The 21,405-nt window shown below is 45.7% G+C and overlaps 1 protein-coding gene across 1 annotated transcript in view; it reads right to left on the bottom strand.

Annotated features, from left to right (window-relative positions):
- PPP1CC (protein phosphatase 1 catalytic subunit gamma) overlaps positions 1-21,063 on the bottom strand; it is a 36,460-nt gene extending 15,397 nt beyond the window's left edge. Inside the window, exons 1-3 of the mRNA XM_040346521.1 lie at positions 20,924-21,063; positions 13,217-13,348; positions 8,092-8,322 (exon numbers count right to left, since the gene is read on the bottom strand). Coding sequence (XP_040202455.1) covers positions 8,092-8,322; positions 13,217-13,348; positions 20,924-20,978 — 418 coding nt within the window. The 5' untranslated portion in view covers positions 20,979-21,063. The remainder of the gene's footprint in view (positions 1-8,091; positions 8,323-13,216; positions 13,349-20,923) is intronic.
- Positions 21,064-21,405: the final 342 nt, after the last annotated feature.

The raw sequence follows: 21,405 nt of genomic DNA, 5'->3' as shown, positions 1-21,405 counted from the left end.
CACTTTACAAGCTATTTCAATAAAGTACAACTTTAATCCTATACTTTAAAAGTGGTAGTAAACAAACATTTCCCCCTTTGCAAGGCAATTTTATGTGCTAGCATGTATCGCATACTAGCATATGTAAACCCAGCCTTAAAATGAAGCCCACCAGAAGCACATGCAATGTCTGAGCTTTGTTACTACTCCTAACAGCTTGCCTTACATTCCTTACACTCCTTACATCTCGCATGCAAGAATCTACTTTTCCTAAAATACTTGGAACCCACCGGCGACTAAAATGGCGGTTGTTGCAATTATTTAGGTCATAGATTTGTGCAGCAGTTTATCAAATTTAACTGTGGAGGCAAGACTGCATTTTGCAATATGACATTCGGATATTTAGTTATATTGTCCCGTTTCCTGTAATGCATGTTAATGTAAAATTCACTATAGTGGTCTTGACATGATTTTAGCAAATTTGATTTTTGTACCATCCTTGGATACACACTTGATAGGGGTCAAGTGACCACCAAGGCTCAGCTGTTCCTAGAGCTGCACAATTTGTTAACCACTTCAGCCCCGGAGGATTTGGCTGCTCAATGACCAGGCCATTTTTGCGATACGGCACTGCGTCGCTTTGACAATTGTGCGGTCATGCGATGTTGTACCCAAACAAAATGTACACCTTTTTTTACCCACAAATAGAGCTTTTAGGTGGCATTTGATCACCTTTGCCGTTTATTTTTTGCACCATAACACAAGAGCAACCATTTTTGAAAATAAAATCAGCCCAATCATATTTTGCTATAGTAAATATCCAATAGGGATAAGGGTAACTGGTTAAACAAATTGTGCCGACAGTGTCCCGATTGTGTTTGGACAACTCAAGAAGGGGGGGGAAACATTTTCCAATGGTCTAGAGGAGACATGTCAGACAGAATGGTTGTGTACACATTGTAGAGCCACTAAAAACACTCAGTGGCATATCCACTCCTGTATGGCCTCCCTCGCATTGTAGCATATGGCTGCAAAAAGCAATGGGACCATTTGTAATCCAAAGGTTGTAAATATTGCACAGTTCCCAATTTCTTGGAGGGAAAAGTTCACTTATCAGATTGAGAAACCTGGCCAACTCCTTGATGGTGCAGTAATCAGTATTACATTGCAGGGTGCATTCAAAAGCACTGACAATTGGATGTAGTCACAAGGTCTACAGCAGGGATCCTCAAACTACGGCCCTCCGGTTGTTGTAGAACTACACATCCCATGAGGCATTGTAACACACTGACATGACTAGGCGTGACGGGAATTGTAGTTCCTGAACAACTGGAGGGCCATAGTTTGAAGACCCATGGTCTACAGAGTCATAAGGCTAAGACTCTGGCAAGTCCTGACCAGTTTAACCAGTCATCGCCAGCTGCTTCAGAGGCTCAGTCAAGTGCAGTCCTGTGCAAAGGCCATGCTTTAAATGGCAGATATCCGCATGGTCATACATGTGCCATGCTTATGTCACTCATTGCCTGAAAAACTAGAGTAATGGAAAACGAGAAAATATTAAATCTCCACAAGAGGGAGACAAAGCCCCAAAAGCCAACTAGTTTGAAAAAAACAACATGGTGGCAAGAAACCCTCATACTATTAATTAATGGATTTATGATTAAGGCCCCTTTCACATGGACAGGTGGATCCCAGCGGGCTTGTTTTTCCCCAGGCAGATCTCAGCGGACCACTAATGACTATGGGCAGGTAGATATCTGCGGAGATGTGGCAGCCGACACCTGCCTGCCATCAGAACCACTCAAAACAGATGGTTATACAGTCGCCATCTGTCCAGCGGATCAGATGAAAGACAGGCAGATCCATTTGATCTCCCATAGAGGACAGCAGAGCTGCGACAGGTCAGTAGTAAACAGAGACAGCTGACACCCACCGGCTCAGCAGGGATCTCCCACTGGGTGGATCCACTTTGTGTGAAAGGGGCCCTTAATAAACAGGTACTAAATATACATGCAGTGAGCTAAAAAGTGAAGAAAAATTACAAACACTTAATCAAAAAAACAAAGCTTAATCATTCAAGCCAGGAGCCTTGGCTGCCTCAAGCTCCCAAATCCATCAGGCTTCCCACTGGAGGAAAAATTGGTCGAAGTCCACCACCTTGTCATGTGGGATCACCCAACATTTCAGGCCTCAAGGGTCTGGTATTGAATTCTGATATGTTCCTGGAACCGTTTCAGTCCGTTTTTCCCCCCACAAAATTAATTACAGGAGCAAATGGTCACCTGTACCACCCTCAAAGTTTGTCTCTTGCCTGTATTGCAGGAGTCTCCATGTAGGTAGCTGTAAGGAGTCACCCTCAATCATAAACAAGCAAAACTCACAGAAAGTCATTCTCACTTGCCTTGGGAGGCCAGAGGGTTTCCAGGTAATATGATGTACCAGGTCACCCAAAGAGCAAGCCCTCATGTATTTTAGTTGAGGATCCCTGGAAATAAACTTACTGACATATCCTCCCTTAGAAAGCATTGTGCTGAGCAGATGCCTCTAAATTGACTAATATTTTTGGGTGTATTGTAAACAGTATCGTGGGGCCTGGTTTATTGTCCCTCCCCTCCAGTTGAAAAATGAGGGAGTTGCCATCACTGTTCATTGCCCTACTATGCTTTAGCAAGCCACTTACTATGGCTCCTTAAACGGAATCTATTCCTCAAAATCCTGACTTCTTGTTCAAAATCACCATCTTCCGTACAATTATGGCAGGCCCTTAGATACTGGCCAACCAAAATGATTCCGATTAATGTCATCTACAGATTTGTGGACCTTTGGTAGTGCATAGAACACTGGCACCCAGTCTACTTGGAGGGTATTCCACCTTCTCCTTACCATTGACCAAGGCACAGTCAAGGATGGCACTTTTTTTGGTCCCTTTCCTGGTTAATACTGGGAATGGTATTCCATTGTCCATCACCAAGTATACGCTGACACATCCTTGGATATCCAACCCGATCCATGAGAACCATTTCCCCCCCCCCCCCCCTTATCAAGTAGGACCTGAAAATCTATTTCCTTGCAAAGAGATGACCTTAAAGCGGAGGTCCACACAAAAAGTGAACCTCTTCTTTTTGGAACCCTCCCCCTTCGCTGTCACATTTGGCACCTTTCAGGGGGGAGGGGTGCAGATACCTGTATAATACAGGCATTTGCACCCACTTCCAGGCATAGACTCCTACGGTCACGCGCCCCAAAAACCAATCCCATCCCCCCGCGCTCTGTGTTTTGGGAAACAGGTCCCAGAACACAGGAGGGGACCAGTGAGGACGCGCCACTCGCACAGTAGGGAACAGGGCAGTGAAGCCGCATAACGGCCCAATTCCCTCACTGAAAAATGGCGGCTGCCAACATCGTGGGCACCATGGACATGCAAGTGTCCATGTATTAAAAGTCAGCAGCTGCAGTATTTGTAGCTGCTGGCTTTTAATACATTTTGTTTTAGGTGGTCCTCCGCTTTAACTATAATCGGAGATAACCTTACATTGTGGGACAGAAGGCAAGGCCACTTGCCAAGTAGTCTGAATCTGTCAATTTGTAAGTTCAGGACCTTCAGTACATCGTGTCCCCCCCCCCCCCCCCCCCCCAAATCTGTCCATCTCAAACGACACTACTTGGGTGTTGCGTAGGCAAGCATTGTGAGGTGGGAGCAAGTGTGAGGCATAGGGAGTCTGAGGGATTGCATACAGCGTTCATTGCAATCTATGGGGGGGGGGGGGGCGGGGGTAGTCGGCCTTCTGCACCTATGGGTCACCACCCCCAATCTTCCAATTGTGAAGAATAGGTGTTAGAAGATCCAAGCATTGTAGGATATAGATGTTCATTACCAGGAGGATCCGACTACCTTTTTATAGGCTTACCTGTAGGTGAAAATGACCAAGAGGGGGACACGACCACTTTAACCACTTAAGCCCCAGACCTTTAGGCAGCTAAATGCCCAGGCCAGGATTTGCGATTCGGCACTGCGTCGCTTTAACAGACAATTGCGCGGTCGTGCGACGTGGCTCCCAAACAAAATTGACATCCCCCCCCCCTCCCACAAATAGCTTTCTTTTGGTGGTATTTGATACTACCAATAGCGGCGATCAGCAATTTTTTTCGTGACTGCGACATTTTGGCGGACACTTGACAATTTTGACACATTTTGGGACCATTGTCATTTTCACAGCAAAAAAATGCATTTAAATTGCATTGTTTATTGTGGAAATGACAGTTGCAGTTTGGGAGTTAACCACAGGGGGCGCTGAAGGAGTTAGGTTTCACCTAGTGCGTTTACAACTGTAGGGGGGTGTGGCTGTAGGTCTGACGTCATCGATAGAGTCTCCCTATAAAAGGGATGACACGATCGATGCAGCCGCCACAGTGAAGCTGTGTTTACATACGGCTCTCCCCTTTCTTCAGCTCCGGGGAGCGATCGCAAGGGGGCGGCTAGAAACGAATAGCCGCGCCCTCATCCCGGATCGTTGTACGGGGGGGGGGTCCCGATCGGACCCCCGGAAAGGCAGGGACATACATGTACGTCCCATTCTGTGGACGTACATATACATGCGGCGGTCGTTAAGCAGTTAAAGACCACCCACCGCATACTGTGGCAGGGTGGCCCTATTGCACAAAATCATATACCCGTACATTGTTCGATGCACGAGTCACTGGAAACAAAAAGGCTATAAATCTATTCCTTATTTTGCAGACACCAACTTCTACGCAAACCAAATACACGCTTATTGCTATTTTAACCAAAAATACAAATAGGCCTATACCGATGAAGAAACTTCAATTTTTGGGGATATTTACAGCAAAAATAAAAACATGGACATCAATTGTTTGATTACACATGACTGCGCATATGTCAGTTAAAGCTACGCAGTGCTGTATCATTAAGGGGTTAAAAGAACCTTTTAAAACGTTGCTTAAAATCTTTTTTGCTAGAAAATTACTTAGAACCCCACTTTTGCAGAGACCCTAGAGAATAAAATGGCAGCTGTTGCAATATTTTAAGTCACAATATTTGCACAGCGGTCTTTCAATCGTAATTTTTGGAAAGATACACTTATTCATTAAAGTGTCAATTAGGGGTGTAACGGATCGTCACCGATCCGTGATCCGAACGGGCCACCCCGTTCGGATCGGCACACCACACGATCCGCGGATCGCTCCGGAGCCTCGGCCGTAGGAAAGTCCCCGGCTTCGGCCTAGCTCCGGAGCTGGCGGCCATCTTGCTCCAGCCCAGTGGAGAGCGTGTGCTTGCCAGTGACCCTTCACAGCATGGGACTGAATTCCCCTGGCTGCTCCGACAGAAGCGATGGATGTCACCGACTCACCCGTGATTACACAGTAATCTGTAAGTGTCTGGAAGGGGGAACGGCCAGCCTCTGCTCTGCAGATAAGATAATGTTAGGTGAGGGATCGGGAACAAGTGCACTGTATAGAGAGGTGAGAAAAGAAGCCAGCAGTGTGTGTTCAGCTTGTTACTTCCTCTCACTCACTTTCTCCTCTCCCTAACCTGCCTGCTTGGAATGCTGTGCTGGAACAATCACACCGGGCTGTGAGGGGATCATGAGAGTCCTTAGGAGGGGTGGAGAGGGCTTAACCTGTCAGTGTGTGCTTGTACATCGCTACTGTCTGTGTGTGCTACACTGAGACACTTCCCCCACTGTATACACAGCATGTCACAGTACACCGTTCCTTTGCTTCACACACTGTGTATGGCATTGTCCAGGTCCCTGTTTAACCACTTCAGCCTCTGAAGATTTACCCCCCCCCCCCCTTCCTGACCAGAGCATTTTTTTGCGATACGGTACTGTGTCGCTCATATATTTAGGCCAATATGTACTCTGATAAATGTTTTTTGGTAAAAAAAACAAATAGTTTTTTTTGTGAATAGCTGCGTTTAATGGCACCTTACATGCTTGCTAATGTGACAGAACTTCTCTGATATTAATATTTAACTTAATGTGAAAATCGGAGGTGTTCTGTCACATTAGCACGCATGTAAGGTTTGCTGCAGATTTTAAAATGTAACATGTAAACAGTCCGTCAGATTTACATATTCTGTATTTAAGCTCAGTTTTGTGTTGAAAATAACTGAATCTAAAACTCTGTTGGGTGTAACAAGTTTAGTATTTTTTTTTGCTGATCCGAAAAATGATCCGATCCGTGACTCCTGATCCGAGGATCGATCCGATCCGTGAGTTTTCTGATCCGTTACACCCCTAGTGTCAATTAAGCCCAAATTTGTTTGTCCAATTTAAATGACGCACTGAGAATTTTGATCTTTATTTTTCATTTTAGCCAGAATCTTGCAGCTCTAGCTGTTCCTGTGGTAAAGGGGGAGCTGGGGTGGCAGCTGTGCAGACTAAATTCCCAGCTTTCCGCGCAGCACATCACAAAAAGCAAGCAAGGAGCTGCAGGGAAACCATGCCCGACAAGCAATATAATTTCAATTAAAAAAAAACAGTTTTGCCAGGCACATAACTGCTCTAAAATCCTATACAATGCCTTGAAATGGTGTGCCTATATGACTAAGAATTCAAAGTAGCAGATTTGCTCTGTTTACAAATGTTTTAAATCAAATAGATGTTAATTTAGAGCAGTGATCTCCAAACTGCGGCCCGAGGGCCAGATGCGGCCCTTTGATTGCCTTTATCCGGCCCTTGGGGCACTATACCTCCCACTTATACGAGACACTATTCTGCCATCTGACACCGACAATGGAGCACCATTTCACCCACTGACACAACTAATAGAGCACTATTCCTCCCTATGATACCAGCAATAAGGGACTATTCTTCCCCCTAATACCAGATGTTTACTAACAATGATGTCAGAAAAATGTTCACTCCCGCTGGCCAAAGTCCGGCCCTCAAAGAGTCTGAAGGACAATAAACCGGCCCTTTGTTTAGAATGTTTGGAGACCCCTGATTTAGAGAATAGATATACAAAATAAACTTCTAGCAGTACAGTACATACATTTGTGTATCCAGAGAGTAAAAATAAACCTGCTAGGCCAAAGCACTCAACCCTGCATCACATCTACCTCAGTAGTGTAATTTTGGCAAAGCAGTACAGAAGATAGCACATATACCCTTATACGAAAATAGAAATGTACATTCGTTACAACCGGACCACGGTATAGTATAGAAAAACCTATAATAAAGCGATAGACCTCCGCGAGGAGTGATCACCCCAAGTACCATGTTTCCCACCCACACCGCCGACCTGCCCCTTACACTAGCAGGCGGACCATAACCAGATCAACCGGGGCCAGACCCAGAATCTCCAACCATTGAGCCCAAATTTTATCTAATTTTTTCACACTACCTCTGTTGATATATGTACCTTTCTAACCGTGTCCCCATGCGATTCTGCCATTCCACACCGTGGGGGGTTCCTCCGACTTTCAGGGTCGCAGAATAAGTTTCCTGGCTGGGAAAAGAGCTCCCGCTATGCCCAACTTAAAGGGATCCTCCTCTGGGCGATTGTCAAGTCCCAGCAAGCACAGTTTAGGGTGTGCAATAAGCTGCACATGAAAAACAGTGCTAATCGTATCCAAGACTTCGTCCAGTAAAGATGCAGTTTGGGACACCACCACAACATGTGGATCAAGTCACCATGGTCCCTCATGCATCTAGTACAGGAAGGACCCCCGCGTACCCCCATACTTACCAGCCTAGCCAGGGGTGTAGTGCACACGCAGCAATATATACAGCTGCGACAGCCTTTGGGCTACACTAAGAACACAGGGGAACGGCTAAAAGAGCCTCTCCCCACTGGTCCTTCCCAAATGTGCCAACATCCCTCTCCCACTTTGAGATGATACCCACCGTGTTGTCAAGAAGGAATCTGCTGACGAGCATGGAGTAACTGCATGAAATGAAACCTTTAAACAAGGTTACTTCTCTCATGCAATTAAAAAAATAAAATAAAAAGTGTGGGACTTCGTGTTCATTTGTCTCCATCCGCTTGGGCCCTGACTGCATGTTGGAGTTGGAAATAAAACTGCATAGAGGCAGGGAGCTGAAACTCAGCCTCTGTTTACAACTTTACATGCATATATGTACTTACATTCATCATAAAAGCCATAGATTCTGTTAATGCTAGCACACTCGTGATTTCCTCGAAGAAGAAAAAAATTCTCTGGATATTTTATTTTGTATGCTAGAAGTAAACAAATTGTTTCCAAGGACTGTTTCCCTCGATCCACATAATCTCCAAGAAACAAGTAGTTGCTTTCTGGAGGAAATCCACCATATTCAAAGAGGCGTAGCAGATCATAATATTGTCCATGAATATCACCTGCAAAGATAAAGAAAGTGTCAGAATAAGTGATAAATCTAGGTTTATATGGCAATTGTTAATGTTTGTCAAGTCAAAATGTATAAAATACTGTCAGCCCCTCCATTAGAGCCCAACATACCACACTATGGTATTCTTAAAAAAAATGTTTCAAATAGTTGGAGCCATTTTCAGGCCAATCATAGGCCAATTTACAGCTCCAATACATGGCTTCTGCGGGAGGCCACGTGATCTCCACAACCGACGTCAGAGGGAGATCTCAGGCCCTCCCGCAGAAGACCTGTCTCGGAGCTGTAAAGCGGCCGCGAGTCACGAGACTGGCCTGAAGATAGAAGAAAAAAAAAAAAAAGTATTTACAACACTTGCATAATGTGGTATGCCAGGCTCTAATAGAGGTGCTGGCAGTTTTTCTTAATGGCGAGGCGGTGACAGAGGGAGCCGACAGGCAAGGAGGAGGGCATAGAGAGGAGAGCAGAGGAAAGCTGCGTATGACAGAGGGAATGCACTTTGACCATGGTGGTCAGGGCTCAGCAGCCCCGATTTTCATGGTTAGTACAGAGAGAATACAGGAAGTGGCAGGTTCAGGAAGGCGTTTAGAGGGGGGGGGGGGAGATTACACAGCACAAGCACTGCCCTTTAATCTGCTTGAAGGGACCAGAATCAGATTTTTTGGTTTGGGTTAACACTCTAGGAAACACCTCAGACTGTTAAATAGCCAACATCTTGTAAGCCAATCAATAGTAAACCACAAGTACTTCTGCAATAAATAAAAAAAAACTCCCACAAAGCAAGCATCCTCACTTTATTTTACACTATAACCTTATGTGCAATACTAAACTAGATTGTGTTGCAAAACATTCTCCTGAAGAAGTCATGTGATCTGTGATGCAATGCATAGAGCAGAGCCAGGTCACAGCAGCCAAAAATTACCTAAAGAACCTGAGCCCGGGTTCACACTATAGCGATGTCAGCCATCAAATGTTATTCACACCCACCCCGCAGGTGCCGATCACGTGTGATATCTGCAGTGGGTTCAGCCACACAGCTGTATGGCTGAACGCAATGGTGTCACAGAGAGAAGGGTAAAAAAGTGCAGGAACTTTTCCCTGCAGTGGAATCTGATTGCATGGGTGTTTTCACCCATGCGATACAATTCCTGTCCGAATCCACAGTTTGCACTGCGACCTGTGAACCAATCTAGGGGTGTCATTAACATTGTATTGACACCCGCAGAGGGCAGTGTGAGCTGCCTGCGGGACAGAGACCACAGGTTTTTCATTGGAAATATGGTCCAAGATGTGTAGATTCACCCAAAAATAAGGCACCTAATCCCAATTAGATAGATAAAGTTTTTTCCAATGGGAAAGGGAAGGGGATAATTTGCGGTGCGTACTTTAGCAAATTGATAGTGATGAGAAAGCACAATTCTTGTTAGAAAATTACAAAAATGCTTTATTTATGAATACAAAACATACAATACAATAGTTTAAAAGAAAAGTGGACAACCAGTTTGTTGATTTGATTCAGTGGATAACACAGCATCAGTCAGTTGTAAATATGGATGCAACTGGAAATCGCATAGACCCACAGGTTTTTCATAGTTATAAAATGATGCAAACAGAAAATGTTTTGACTGCGCTGATGGGACTGCACATCAGGACATGGATAATCAGTGGCCCAAGTAGTGCAGATGTCCCTTTTATACAAGCCAGTTATCAGCTCACCTGTCACTGACAGTACAAGGAATGCAGATACCCAGCTTGCGTTTACATGGTGATCAGCGGTGATTCAAAATAGTCGATCACGTGGTGTAAAGAGCCACCGATTTGCGCTTTACCCTGACCTGTGATCAGCTGTGTCCTGTTGACTCAGTTGGCTTTTTGCTGCTAGCACCAGTAAATGGATAGGAAAGGATCAGATTTACACATTTAAAAATGTGTTATTTTCTGGTTTTTATGCTTAGGCAAACATGATGCATTCCAGGAGGGGAGGCGTTTCCTCAGCTAGGCCCACCCCATTACCTGCATGATTGAGCCAAGGACTGATGGATTCCAGTAATCGCTACATAAATCTGCCCTTACTCAAGATAGCCACTACCAAAAATGCTAAGGGTCGTTTTTCAGTGATTTCGGCAAAATAAGGCAGGAAGATGCAGTTTGCTTTCAATATTAAAAACAAGTTAAAGTGGTTGTAAAGTCTTAAGACCTCATTCTATGCATGAAGAAAAAAATACTTTGCCCCAATACTTAGCCATTGGCTCCCACTGTTTTCAATCAAAGCCAGTGAGCCAATAAGAGGGGCTGAGCAGCAGCTATGTAAATGGTCACGCAGAGTAGTGGCTCATGAGTGAGCCTGCTTGGGTGCCCCCATAGCAAGAAGCTTGCTCTGTGGGGACCCAAGAAGACAACTAGTGCTGCACTGTGCAAAACCACTACACAGAGCAGGCAAGGATGACCTTTTTTTATGTTAACCAATATCACTTTAAGCACATAACTAAAGCCGACAAGCTAAATATTGCAATAGACTCATCTGGTGCACAATCCCTGTAGTTTTCTGCAGACAGCATGTATGGTGTTAACTTGCTGGGTGACATCGCAACTCAAGTTTTTCAAGCACAACGTCATGTCTACTTTTAAAATGTATTTGCTCAGGTATCTGGAGCACAGTGGATTTATATTCTGCAACTAAAAATTGTTTTGAATATGAAGTTTGACACCTAAATTTAGGGTTGTCCCGATACCGATACTAGTAATCGGTATCGGGACCGATTCAGAGTATTTGCGGGAGTACTCGTACTCCCGCAAATACCCCCGATACCGAAATAGAATACTCCCCCCCCCCGCCGCATCCCGCCGCCGTTACGCCGCATTCCCGCTGCCGCCGACTGGTTAATATGCGCGGGGAATATTACAGCTTTCATTTGAATAGCTGTAGTGTTTCCCGCCGCGCCGCGTATAGACACACCCCCTTGCTCGGGTCAACTGTCCAATCCCGAGCAAGGGGGAGTGTCTATACGCAGCGCGGCGCGAATCATTACAGCTATTCAAATTAAAGCTGTAATGTTCCCCGAGCGTATTAACCAGTCGGCGGCAGCGGGATGCAGGTAAGGGGGACATGGCTGGAGACATGGCTGCATATGGGGGACATGGCTGCATATGGGGGGGGGGGGGGGGGAAGACATGGCTGCATATGGGGGGGGGGGACATGGCTGCATATGGGGGGGGGGGGACATGGCTGGATATGGGGGGGACATGGCTAGATATGGGGGGGACATGGCTAGATATGGGGGGGACATGGCTAGATATGGGGGGGACATGGCTAGATAGGGGGGGGACATGGCTAGATATGGGGGGGACATGGCTAGATATGGGGGGGACATGGCTAGATATGGGGGGGACATGGCTAGATATGGGGGGGACATGGCTAGATATGGGGGGGACATGGCTAGATATGGGGGGGACATGGCTAGATATGGGGGGGACATGGCTAGATATGGGGGGGACATGGCTGCATATGGGGGGACATGGCTGCATATGGGGGGACATGGCTGCATATGGGGGGACATGGCTGCATATGGGGGGACATGGCTGCATATGGGGGGACATGGCTGCATATGGGGGGACATGGCTGCATATGGGGGGACATGGCTGCATATGGGGGGACATGGCTGCATATGGGGGGACATGGCTGCATATGGGGGGACATGGCTGCATATGGGGGGACATGGCTGCATATGGGGGGACATGGCTGCATATGGGGGGACATTTAAAAAAAAGTATCGGTATTGGCGAGTACTTGAAAAAAAAGTATTAGTACTTGTACTCAGTCCTAAAAAAGTGGTATCGGGACAACCCTACCTAAATTGATCAGTGAAGATGCATTTAAAGCGGTAGTTCACCCCCCCCCCCCCCCCCGACACATTTTACCATCGAGACAGGCATTGTAGCGCGAGCTACAGTATGCCTGTCCCGATTTTTTTAACCCCGTACTCACCTTGTAGTCGTCCATCGTAGATTTCGGCTCCCGCGGGGAATTGGCGTGCCTATGGAGAGGGAGGATGATTGACGGCCGGCCCTGGCACGTCACTCTCTCCGAAGACAGCCGGAGTAGGTCTCGGCTCTTCACGGCGCCTGCGCACAGGCTATGCGCACGCGTCGTGAAGACCAAGCCTATTTCGGCTATTTCCGGAGAAGCGTGACGCGCCAGAGCCGGCCGTCAATCATCCTCCGTCTCCATAGGCACGCCATTCCCCGGTATCTTCGATGGACGACTACAAGGTGAGTACGGGGGTAAAAAATTCGGGACAGGCATACTGTAGCTCGCGCTACAATGCCTGATTTTAAAGAAAAAAAAAAAAAAATTTTCCCGTCGATAGGGTGAACCCCCGCTTTAATCACTTAAATATATCTAGTAAACCTACACTAGAAATGCCTTTATATTGTCAGCATGCCAATTTGCAAAAAGTTTAACAAAGCACAATTCATAAAATAGCATTCAGTTTAATGATTTGTAAATTGCAAAATTAGCTCAGAAAAAAAAAAAGCAGCTTAAAAAACAGGGCAAAGGTAGAAGCAGTGCCAAGTTTAACCCTTGTGACACCAATGCCTGCATTAGGCTACATTCACACAGCAGCGTCTGTCAAAGTGTTGCTGCATCTGCAGAACAAATAAACTACACCCCACAATCACAACTTGCGGAAGATGCCCCCAAATACACTGTCATAGCAACCCACCATGCCTCTCCAGAAGTGCAACAGACTGGAGAAAACAACCTGCTCCTAGCATCAGTTAAGAATCTACCATGCAAGACCTCTTCACTAAAGTGTAAAAACCCATTCTGTAAATGTGCAAAAAAAAAAAAATTTATATATATATATATAATAAAATGTTCTTACCACAAATCTTAAGAGGTGCTTCAAGTTCCAATAAAATTGGCTGGCTAAGAAAGATTTCTCGAGACTTCAGACATAATCCTCTAATTTCATTCTCTTGAAGTTGAACATTTTTTCCAGGCTTCGATCCTCTTACTAAAAGGCAAAAAATAAACACTTTATGCAAAATCAAACACACTGGACTACAATACAATGTACATTATACTTCACAGGTAAATTCAGCCCTGAATAAATACAAAACGGGTCGAATCAGGCAAATTAGGACGTCATCTTCAAGAGCTTATAGGATCTAAAATCATGTTTCGCTTCTTTAGAGGACCTTATTTGTTCTGGGTCCTGTGCCACTTTTCTACAGCCATCAGGAGCTGGCCACCTGTAAAACCCCAAATACAGCCATCAGGAGGCTGTGGCAAGACAGGCAAACGCATTGCCCTAGAGAAAATGCACAACCATAGCACCTTGTACGTGAAAGGGGTGGTGGAGGAGATTGGGTACAGCAACTTAAAGCGTAGCTGGCGACTTGAAAAAACAGCCACTCAACTGTCCCACAATCCAGCAGTGTGCTCACCCAAGTTGGGTTGGTCTTCAGCCCCCCCGCATCTTTACTATGGGCACCCAGCTGTACCAGCTCATGGCTTCACAGCCGGGTGCACACTGCACATGCAATGGAAAGCAGGTACCGTATTTAATCGGCGTATACGCGCACTTCTTTGCCCTGAAAATCAGGGCAAAATCGCGGGTGCACGGTATAGTTTGAATACTGCGCCGACATATACCGAGCGCAGTACACTCGTGTATTGTTGGGCAGTCTTGGCTCCTCCCGCGCTGACGTCCTGGACGTACAGGGCGAAAGTAGCCGAGCATTGCCGACAATACACGAGTGTACTGCGCTCTGTATATGTCTGCGCAGTATTCAAACTCGGCGCGGGAAACGAGCGGGGAGGACGCCGGACCCGACGAAGAGGACACCCAAAGCCGCAGAAGGACGCCGGACCCGACACCCAAAGCCGCACCCGACGAGGCCGCCGCGCAAGACACCAAAACTGCAAGTACAAAAAAAATAAAAAATGTCCACAGGATTCGGGGCAACTTTAGGTGTGCGCGGTATACGCGGGAGCGCGTTATACCGCGATAAATATGGTAAGTGTCAAAGTTCCCACAGTGAGGAAGGAGGGAGGCGGGCAACTCAAAATCAGGTATCTGCTACAAAAAGACGCCTCAAAAGTGTCAAGTGCAAGAGGAGCGAGGCAACAGTCCTTAAAGCTCAACTTCTTTTGGGTGGGGCTCCGCTTTAAAAATCCTGTTGAGAATTCCCCCCCCCCCCCCCCCTTCCATTTAACATGGCTCCAAAGACTGAAGTTTTACCTTCAGCAACCTGTGGTTGCAGAAAAGAAAATTGTATAATTTATGGCCTGCCTTAGACAAGTGGTCTTAATTGGAGACAGTTTAGTACTGCGACTATTCTTCCTTCAAGTGGGCACCCAGCAAAGATGATGCCCACAAGCACAATGTAGAATTCTCAACAAGGTAAAGATTATCTGGTCAACGATGCGACGCATCACGATTACTGACAAGCTTCACTTCCACTTGGGCCCTTCCTCCCTTCAATCTTCTGGGACACATTACAGGTCCCAGAAGATTGCCCGGCTATGCAGGACAGTGCAGTGAGATATGTGCACCCAGCTGTGAAGCTGCAAGCTGTCACAGCCGGATACCTACAGTAGCATTGCCAGCACAGTGGACAGGCAGGGGAGAAGATGGAGGGTTCAGGTGGTCATGTCGCTGGATTATGGGACAGGAGTGTCTTTGAACACTCGTGGAATGGAAACAAACTATGGCACCTAAAAATATCCATAGGCGACGCTTTAAAAAAAATTAAAGGTTAACAGGTTAGAGTTAGAGATCTAGAATTTTCTCTCGCTCCAACAATCGTGGCGATACTCCACGTGTGATTTGGACACCGTTTACATATGTGAGCCCGACTTGCAGGTCTTTGCTGTGCAAGTTTGCAGGGACACTTCAAAAACAAAGTTTTTTTTTTTAATGTTTGACCACGTTTATTGCTGTCACAAGGAATGTAAACATCCCTTGTGACAGCAATAGGTGGTGACGGGTACTCTTTATAAAGGGATCTGGGGTCTAAGACCCTAAATTCCTCTCCTTTGCACTTCAAAGTATTCAGATCCCCAAAAACGGCAATCCTGAATACTGTATTTTTAAACTGGCGCCATTGGCAGCAGAGTAAACAGGAAGCGACGTCACTTCCATGTTTACAGACTGGAATGAAGCCGACACTTCATTCCAGTCTGTCTCCAGCCGTCAGAAGTAGCAGCTCGTGGATTGGGTCTCCCAGTGGAAGGATGTCCCCTCCCACTCCTCCGGGATAACAACCGGTTCAGTTGTCCAATCAGTTGTGGAAAGCCAGCAGACCGCCTGCTCTAAAAACGGTACCGGGTTGACGCCTGCAGCTGCAGGCATCATGCTGGTAATCGATTTTCCTGGTCACATGCATCGATGCCACATCGGGGACACCCGAATCGCGATGCATTTCGGCACCCCTATCGTCTACACAGCCTTCCTTTAGATGGCAGCTCATCTCATAGTAGGTTAATAGATTGGTACTCTAGTCAGCAAAAGTTGAAAACAATGATCTGGAAATTACTTGACTGAATTCCCCAAGTACCCTTGGGTGCAAGCCATCTGGTCCCAGGGACTTAATGTCAAGTTTTCCATGAGGGTGCTTCCTGAGATGTGTCATGAAGATAAACACTGCCGTTTTGGTTACTGAAGGCCCCCCAATCTCCTCGTGAAGACCAAGAATAAATTCAATACCTTCGCCATTTCCCAATCCTCTAACCAGATTTCCTTCCTCATTCTTTATGAGGCAAATAAAGTCTTTCGTCCATTTTTTTACCGCTTATATACCAATTCCTCCATTTCTTGTTGCATTCTTTGTAAAGTCTGAATGCCGATGATCCCTCAGCCTTGAAGGCCTTTGCTTTTATATGCATTTTTTGTGTTTTGAAGTTAAGGCATCCAGTAAAAAAAGTTCTTGTCGGAAATTATGACACAATCAAGCAAAAGAGCCACAGTGCCTATTGAACTTTTTTTCTTGGCTCGTCGTATGTGTTGTCCATCACCAAGTTCTTGACGTTCAGAATTTCAGACACCATTTGTGTGACTGTATGCAACACAAGTTTGAGCCAGAATTCAGGTCGAAAAAAAAAATCCACAATTCTTGTCGGAATTTCCGATTGTGTGTATGTGGCATTAGAGGTGGTCTAGTGCTAGCATTTTTACTCTAGCGCTGACATTTGTAGCGATACGTGGTTTAAACAGCATTTACATGTGGGCATGACCTACATGTGTTAACCACTGTACGTGGGGATGCTTTAAAGCGGACCTTCAGTCATTTTTCTCAACTTTCCATCTATTAAATCTTCTGCCCTAGTTCCCTTCGGCTAGAAAGTTTTTGTTCTGCCAGTAATTACCTCATACAGCCCACTTCCTGTTTGGTAAAAAATAAAAATAAACTTATGGCATGCACAGCTCTCGCATGAGTTTGCTGAGAAGGGAGGGGGGATGAGTCATAAGAGGCCAATGAGAGCTGCAGAGCCGGAGGTACACCTCTGTCTGTATATCCAGGAAGTGAACAGGCAGCCGCTTCAGCTGCCCACAGTCAAAACTGATGCAGCCAGACTCAATGGAGAGAGATTTCAACAGCATATTTGGCAAGTACGAATCACAGTATATAAAATATGCAAAGTGGATAGAGGAAAGCTTCAGAATGGCAAAGATGTCATTACAAATTATGTGAGCAGACTGCAGTTCCTCTTTAAACATCCCTTGCGATAGCCATACAGCACGACAGGTCTTTATGGAGAACTGGGGCCAATAAAATCCCAAATGTGCTTCACCCCCTCCCCACGTACATATACTGTGGCAGAACCAGCCTTTCAGCTCAAAAATTATACGTGATCTCTTCAATCGGATCTGGGGGGCACTTGTTCATAGCACAAAAATGCAAATGTTCTTTGGAGGCAACCTATCCAAATAAATGACAGTCAGCTGCACAGGTCATAAATGTGTACTGCAGGATACACTTAAACAGTTCAGCCAACTGCCTGTCATTGATTTTAAAAGGCTGCCTAGACAACACACCCTTGTATCCCATGTGGGATAGCCCTTCACAGGTGTACAAACCAGAATGCTCATGTGACTTAGGCCTTAAATAAACCTCCCATTTTAGATTACATCTCAAGCTAAACTGTGGGAACAGTTTAGTCTCCCCCCACCAATATTACAATGACAGGACACTGGAACCAATATAACTCATTTAGTCCATCAATGTGAAGACACAGCAATCATAACATGACAAAAAAAAAAAAAAAAAAAAAAAAAAAGCATCTGTCTCTATGCCTTTACATAAATATAAAAAAGCTGGCTTTACCCAGTGTGCAGTCACCGTTGTACAGACCTTGCAGTGGTAAGCTGGTCAGGAACCAACCAGAGCAGTGTTTATGACACCAGGTCAAGCACAGAGTAAATCTTCCCTGCAGAGAGGAAGAAAAAAAGAAAAACCCAAACAAAATAGACTTTGATCAGGTGGGGCATCAACTTCCTTCATATTGGGGTGTGCAATGTGCAGCCCCTGACTGCCAAATGGCCACACATAATACAACAGTATGCTGCATATATGCAACAGGAGATGTCAGCAACTGCCAGTGCACTAGAGGGGAGTGTGGGAGCAGGCTCCAATAGACATTACGAGATTGCTAGCGATGACTGCCATTACTACCCATTTATAAATCAATGCAGCTTAAAGCGGTGGTTCCCCTAAAAATAAAATGTTGACATCGCATTTAGCAAATAAATTACAGTTAGAATCGGGTTGTTTTATTTAAAAAATACCTCCGTACGTATCGTTTCCATTATTCGGTCCCACCGCCACTTCCGGGTACGATGCGGGCTGTGGGCGTTCCTAATTGATTGACAGGCATCCGAACGACGCATCCATCGCGTCACGAGATGCCGAAAAAAGCCGAACGTCGGTGCGGCTCTATACGGCGCATGCGCACCGACGTTCGGCTTTTTCCGGCATCTCGTGACGCGATGGATGCCTGTCAATCAATTAGGAACGCCCACCGCCTGCATCGTACCCGGAAGTGGCGGTGGGACCGAATAATGGAAACGATACGTACGGAGGTATTTTTTAAATAAAACAACCCGATTCTAACTGTAATTTATTTGCTAAATGCGATGTCAACATTTTATTTTTAGGGGAACCACCGCTTTAATATCTTGTACCACACTTGGTATTTTTAAAAGCAGAAAAAAATAAAAAAACCTTGCAATGAACGGCAGAGAAAGTAGTATTAAAAATAAACCAAGCCATTTAAAATACTAGAATCTAGACGGAATAGATTTTTCACTGAACAGGAATCAAAGTCAGGAATCAAAAATACAGACCACTGTGCAGAGACCGAGGGCCACACAATAAGCATCAAAGACCCACATTCAACTTCCAAACCACAGGTTGAGCACCGGGACTCTGAATACTCTTATAGCTGTGTCAAATCCAAAAATGATATTGCAGCTTACCAATTCTTAGATTTGGCGACTGTTTATTCTCCTCCCCCCCCCCCCCCCCCTTGTAATCTGGCCAGCTAGTCTTATTTTTCAATTCAACAGATTGTCCAGCAAAGTGATAGTTAAGCCAGGTACACAGGCCACAACCAGATGACATTTGGCCTGCCTGTGTGTAACAGAAGCAAATCTCAGACATAGTGGAAAACCAGCATCCGATAAGTGCTTGCAGCCAATGGCTGACCGGGAGTTTTGACAGGATGATTAGGGGGATGGTGGCACCCCCCACCTGTCAGAACACAACAGCTCAGGGATTTCAGTTTTTGTTTAGCCTGCTGGGTTGAAAAAAAATAAAACTTATAGCATGTACCAGGCTTTAAAGCCTGGTACGCACTGCTTTTCTTTTCGTTCAGCCTGTGGGGTTGAACTAAAAACTGACAGCTCAGGAGGAGCTGCTGTACTAACAATGCAATGTAAAATACCTACATTAAGGTTTGATGTAGGCTAGTGGTCATAAACCCTGTCCTCATGGCCCACCAACAGGCCAGGTTTTATATATTACCTTGGGGAAATGCAGACTAGAATACTGCAATCACTGAGCAGCAAATGATATCACCTGTCATGTATTTTAGTTATCTTGCAAACCTGGCCTGTTAGTGGGCCCTGAGGACAGGGTTGATGACCATTGATCTAGGCCAGTGGCAAGGTCAGTATTTCTTTGGACACAATTTTCTTTAAAAATGCCATTAGTGTTTTAGGTAGTAGATAAAATAAAAAAAAAATAAAAAAAAATAAACGTATAGTCCTGGATGCACAAAGTGGTTAGGATGATATGTACAGTTTTACAAACACATGTCAAAGTTGCAAAACAGTGCTTAGGCAGTTAGATGTGTTGTTATCCCTAAGCATGAAGGGGTTAACGTGGCTGTAAACTCCAAAAACCACTGCAAGACAAAAGCATGAGCATTGCATACTAGCTTATTCTGAAATACTTACCTTATATCCAAGCTGTTGCAGCGGTCCCCGCACACTGCTGTGACTGGCGACATGTCTCCTGGAGTTATTGCCGAGTTCGCAGGCTCCGACACCGATTGGTCAGAGATCACTCGTGCGCATGCCGGTCGCGGGACGGATCCCAAAGAAGTGGCACCAGCGGGCCAATTCTTCAGCAAGCATGTGCCGATCACATCAGTGGATACAGGCAATCTTCCCTAAACTGTGCAAGTTTGAGAGATATTCAAAGTACCTACAGGTAAGTCACAGACTTACCTGTAAGTGGCGTAACAAGGTTTACAACCAAACTAATCTATTGCAGCTTACCAACCATTAGATGCAGTGGCTGTATTTTTATCTGACCAGTAACATCTCCAGTATAGAGTCATATCACTCTGGAGCACCTTTTAGACAGAAGCATTTTAGGGCTGTTTTAGATGTACTAGCAGGTTTGGAAAAGCTAAATAAAGTCAAATGCCTGCTTTATAAGCAGTTTCTTTTGGGGGGGGGGGGGGGGGGGGAGTTTTACATAGTCTGTTCATTGCAAAATGTTTTGTCTCAATCCTCCAACTGCTACATCTGTAGGGTAGCCCGAGTTGGAAAACAGGTTTGATGGACAAACCAAAATAAGGTAAAAAATAAATAAATAAATACCCCCCCCCCCCCTTACGTTATGCAGCCACCACATACGAATTAGCAAACTGCAATAAATGTTCACTTTTGGGTCCTAATACGTTAGCGGGGTGAAAAAACAAATGTAAGGTCCGGTGAGTGGTATTATGGGACCTTTGTGTTTATAATAAGAATTGTGCCAAGGATCATGCAATGCCTGGAAAGGTTTAAAGGAACACCAAGTTAATAGGCGGCTACCATGACTAGAGGAAAATCTAATGAGAAGTAGAATAGTATAGATGTGAGGTGGTGCCCCAGTGATGAGGAAGGGGTATAGTGGCAAGCCAGGCACCGGCCCGTCATGTAGATGAAGGCGGGCAGCAATGTGCGCCTGTCATTAGCTTCAGTCATAGACCAGGCGGGAATGCACGCGTCCCCCGTCAGTAACACGTATCCCCTCAGCGAGGCCTGCGGGCCGTCCCTAGTGCGGAGCCAGGCCTTCCCAGGAAGCCTCCTCACCTTCTAGCAGCCGCTGGATGATGCTGTCGATGTTCAGTTTGTCGACATCTGCCATGACCTCCAAAGTGTAACGGTGAACGCGGAGAGGACGGGGATAAAGCGGCGGACAGGAATGAAAGCGTAAAAAGAAGACACAGAGAAGAAGGAGAAGGGTTGCCGGGCTCGGAGCTGTCGGGCAAAGCCTTCACCCCTGCTTCCGTTACGGGCTCCGAGCGCACAACAAAATGGCGACACCACCACCTCCTCCTCTGCCGGGCCGCGCACGAATCTCTCTTCTCATATAGGGACTTTTTAATGCTGAAATCAGAGCACGTCCTGGTCATAGCACGCCGCACGTTGAGTATTCCTGCGCGAAGAGTTCGCTGAGCTGGTGTAGGCGGCGCGCACTACTTAATTGGTGTAAATAGAGAGCGCGGAAGAGCTTCTTATGAGGGAATATTGGACTACAGTAATAAACTGCTTCTTTATACTACAAACACATA

The sequence above is a fragment of the Rana temporaria genome, chromosome 1, assembly GCF_905171775.1.
Source record: "Rana temporaria chromosome 1, aRanTem1.1, whole genome shotgun sequence".
NCBI lineage: Eukaryota > Metazoa > Chordata > Amphibia > Anura > Ranidae > Rana > Rana temporaria.
The sequence above is the reverse complement of the archived record's forward strand: the minus strand, read 5'-3'. Positions and strand labels throughout refer to the sequence as shown.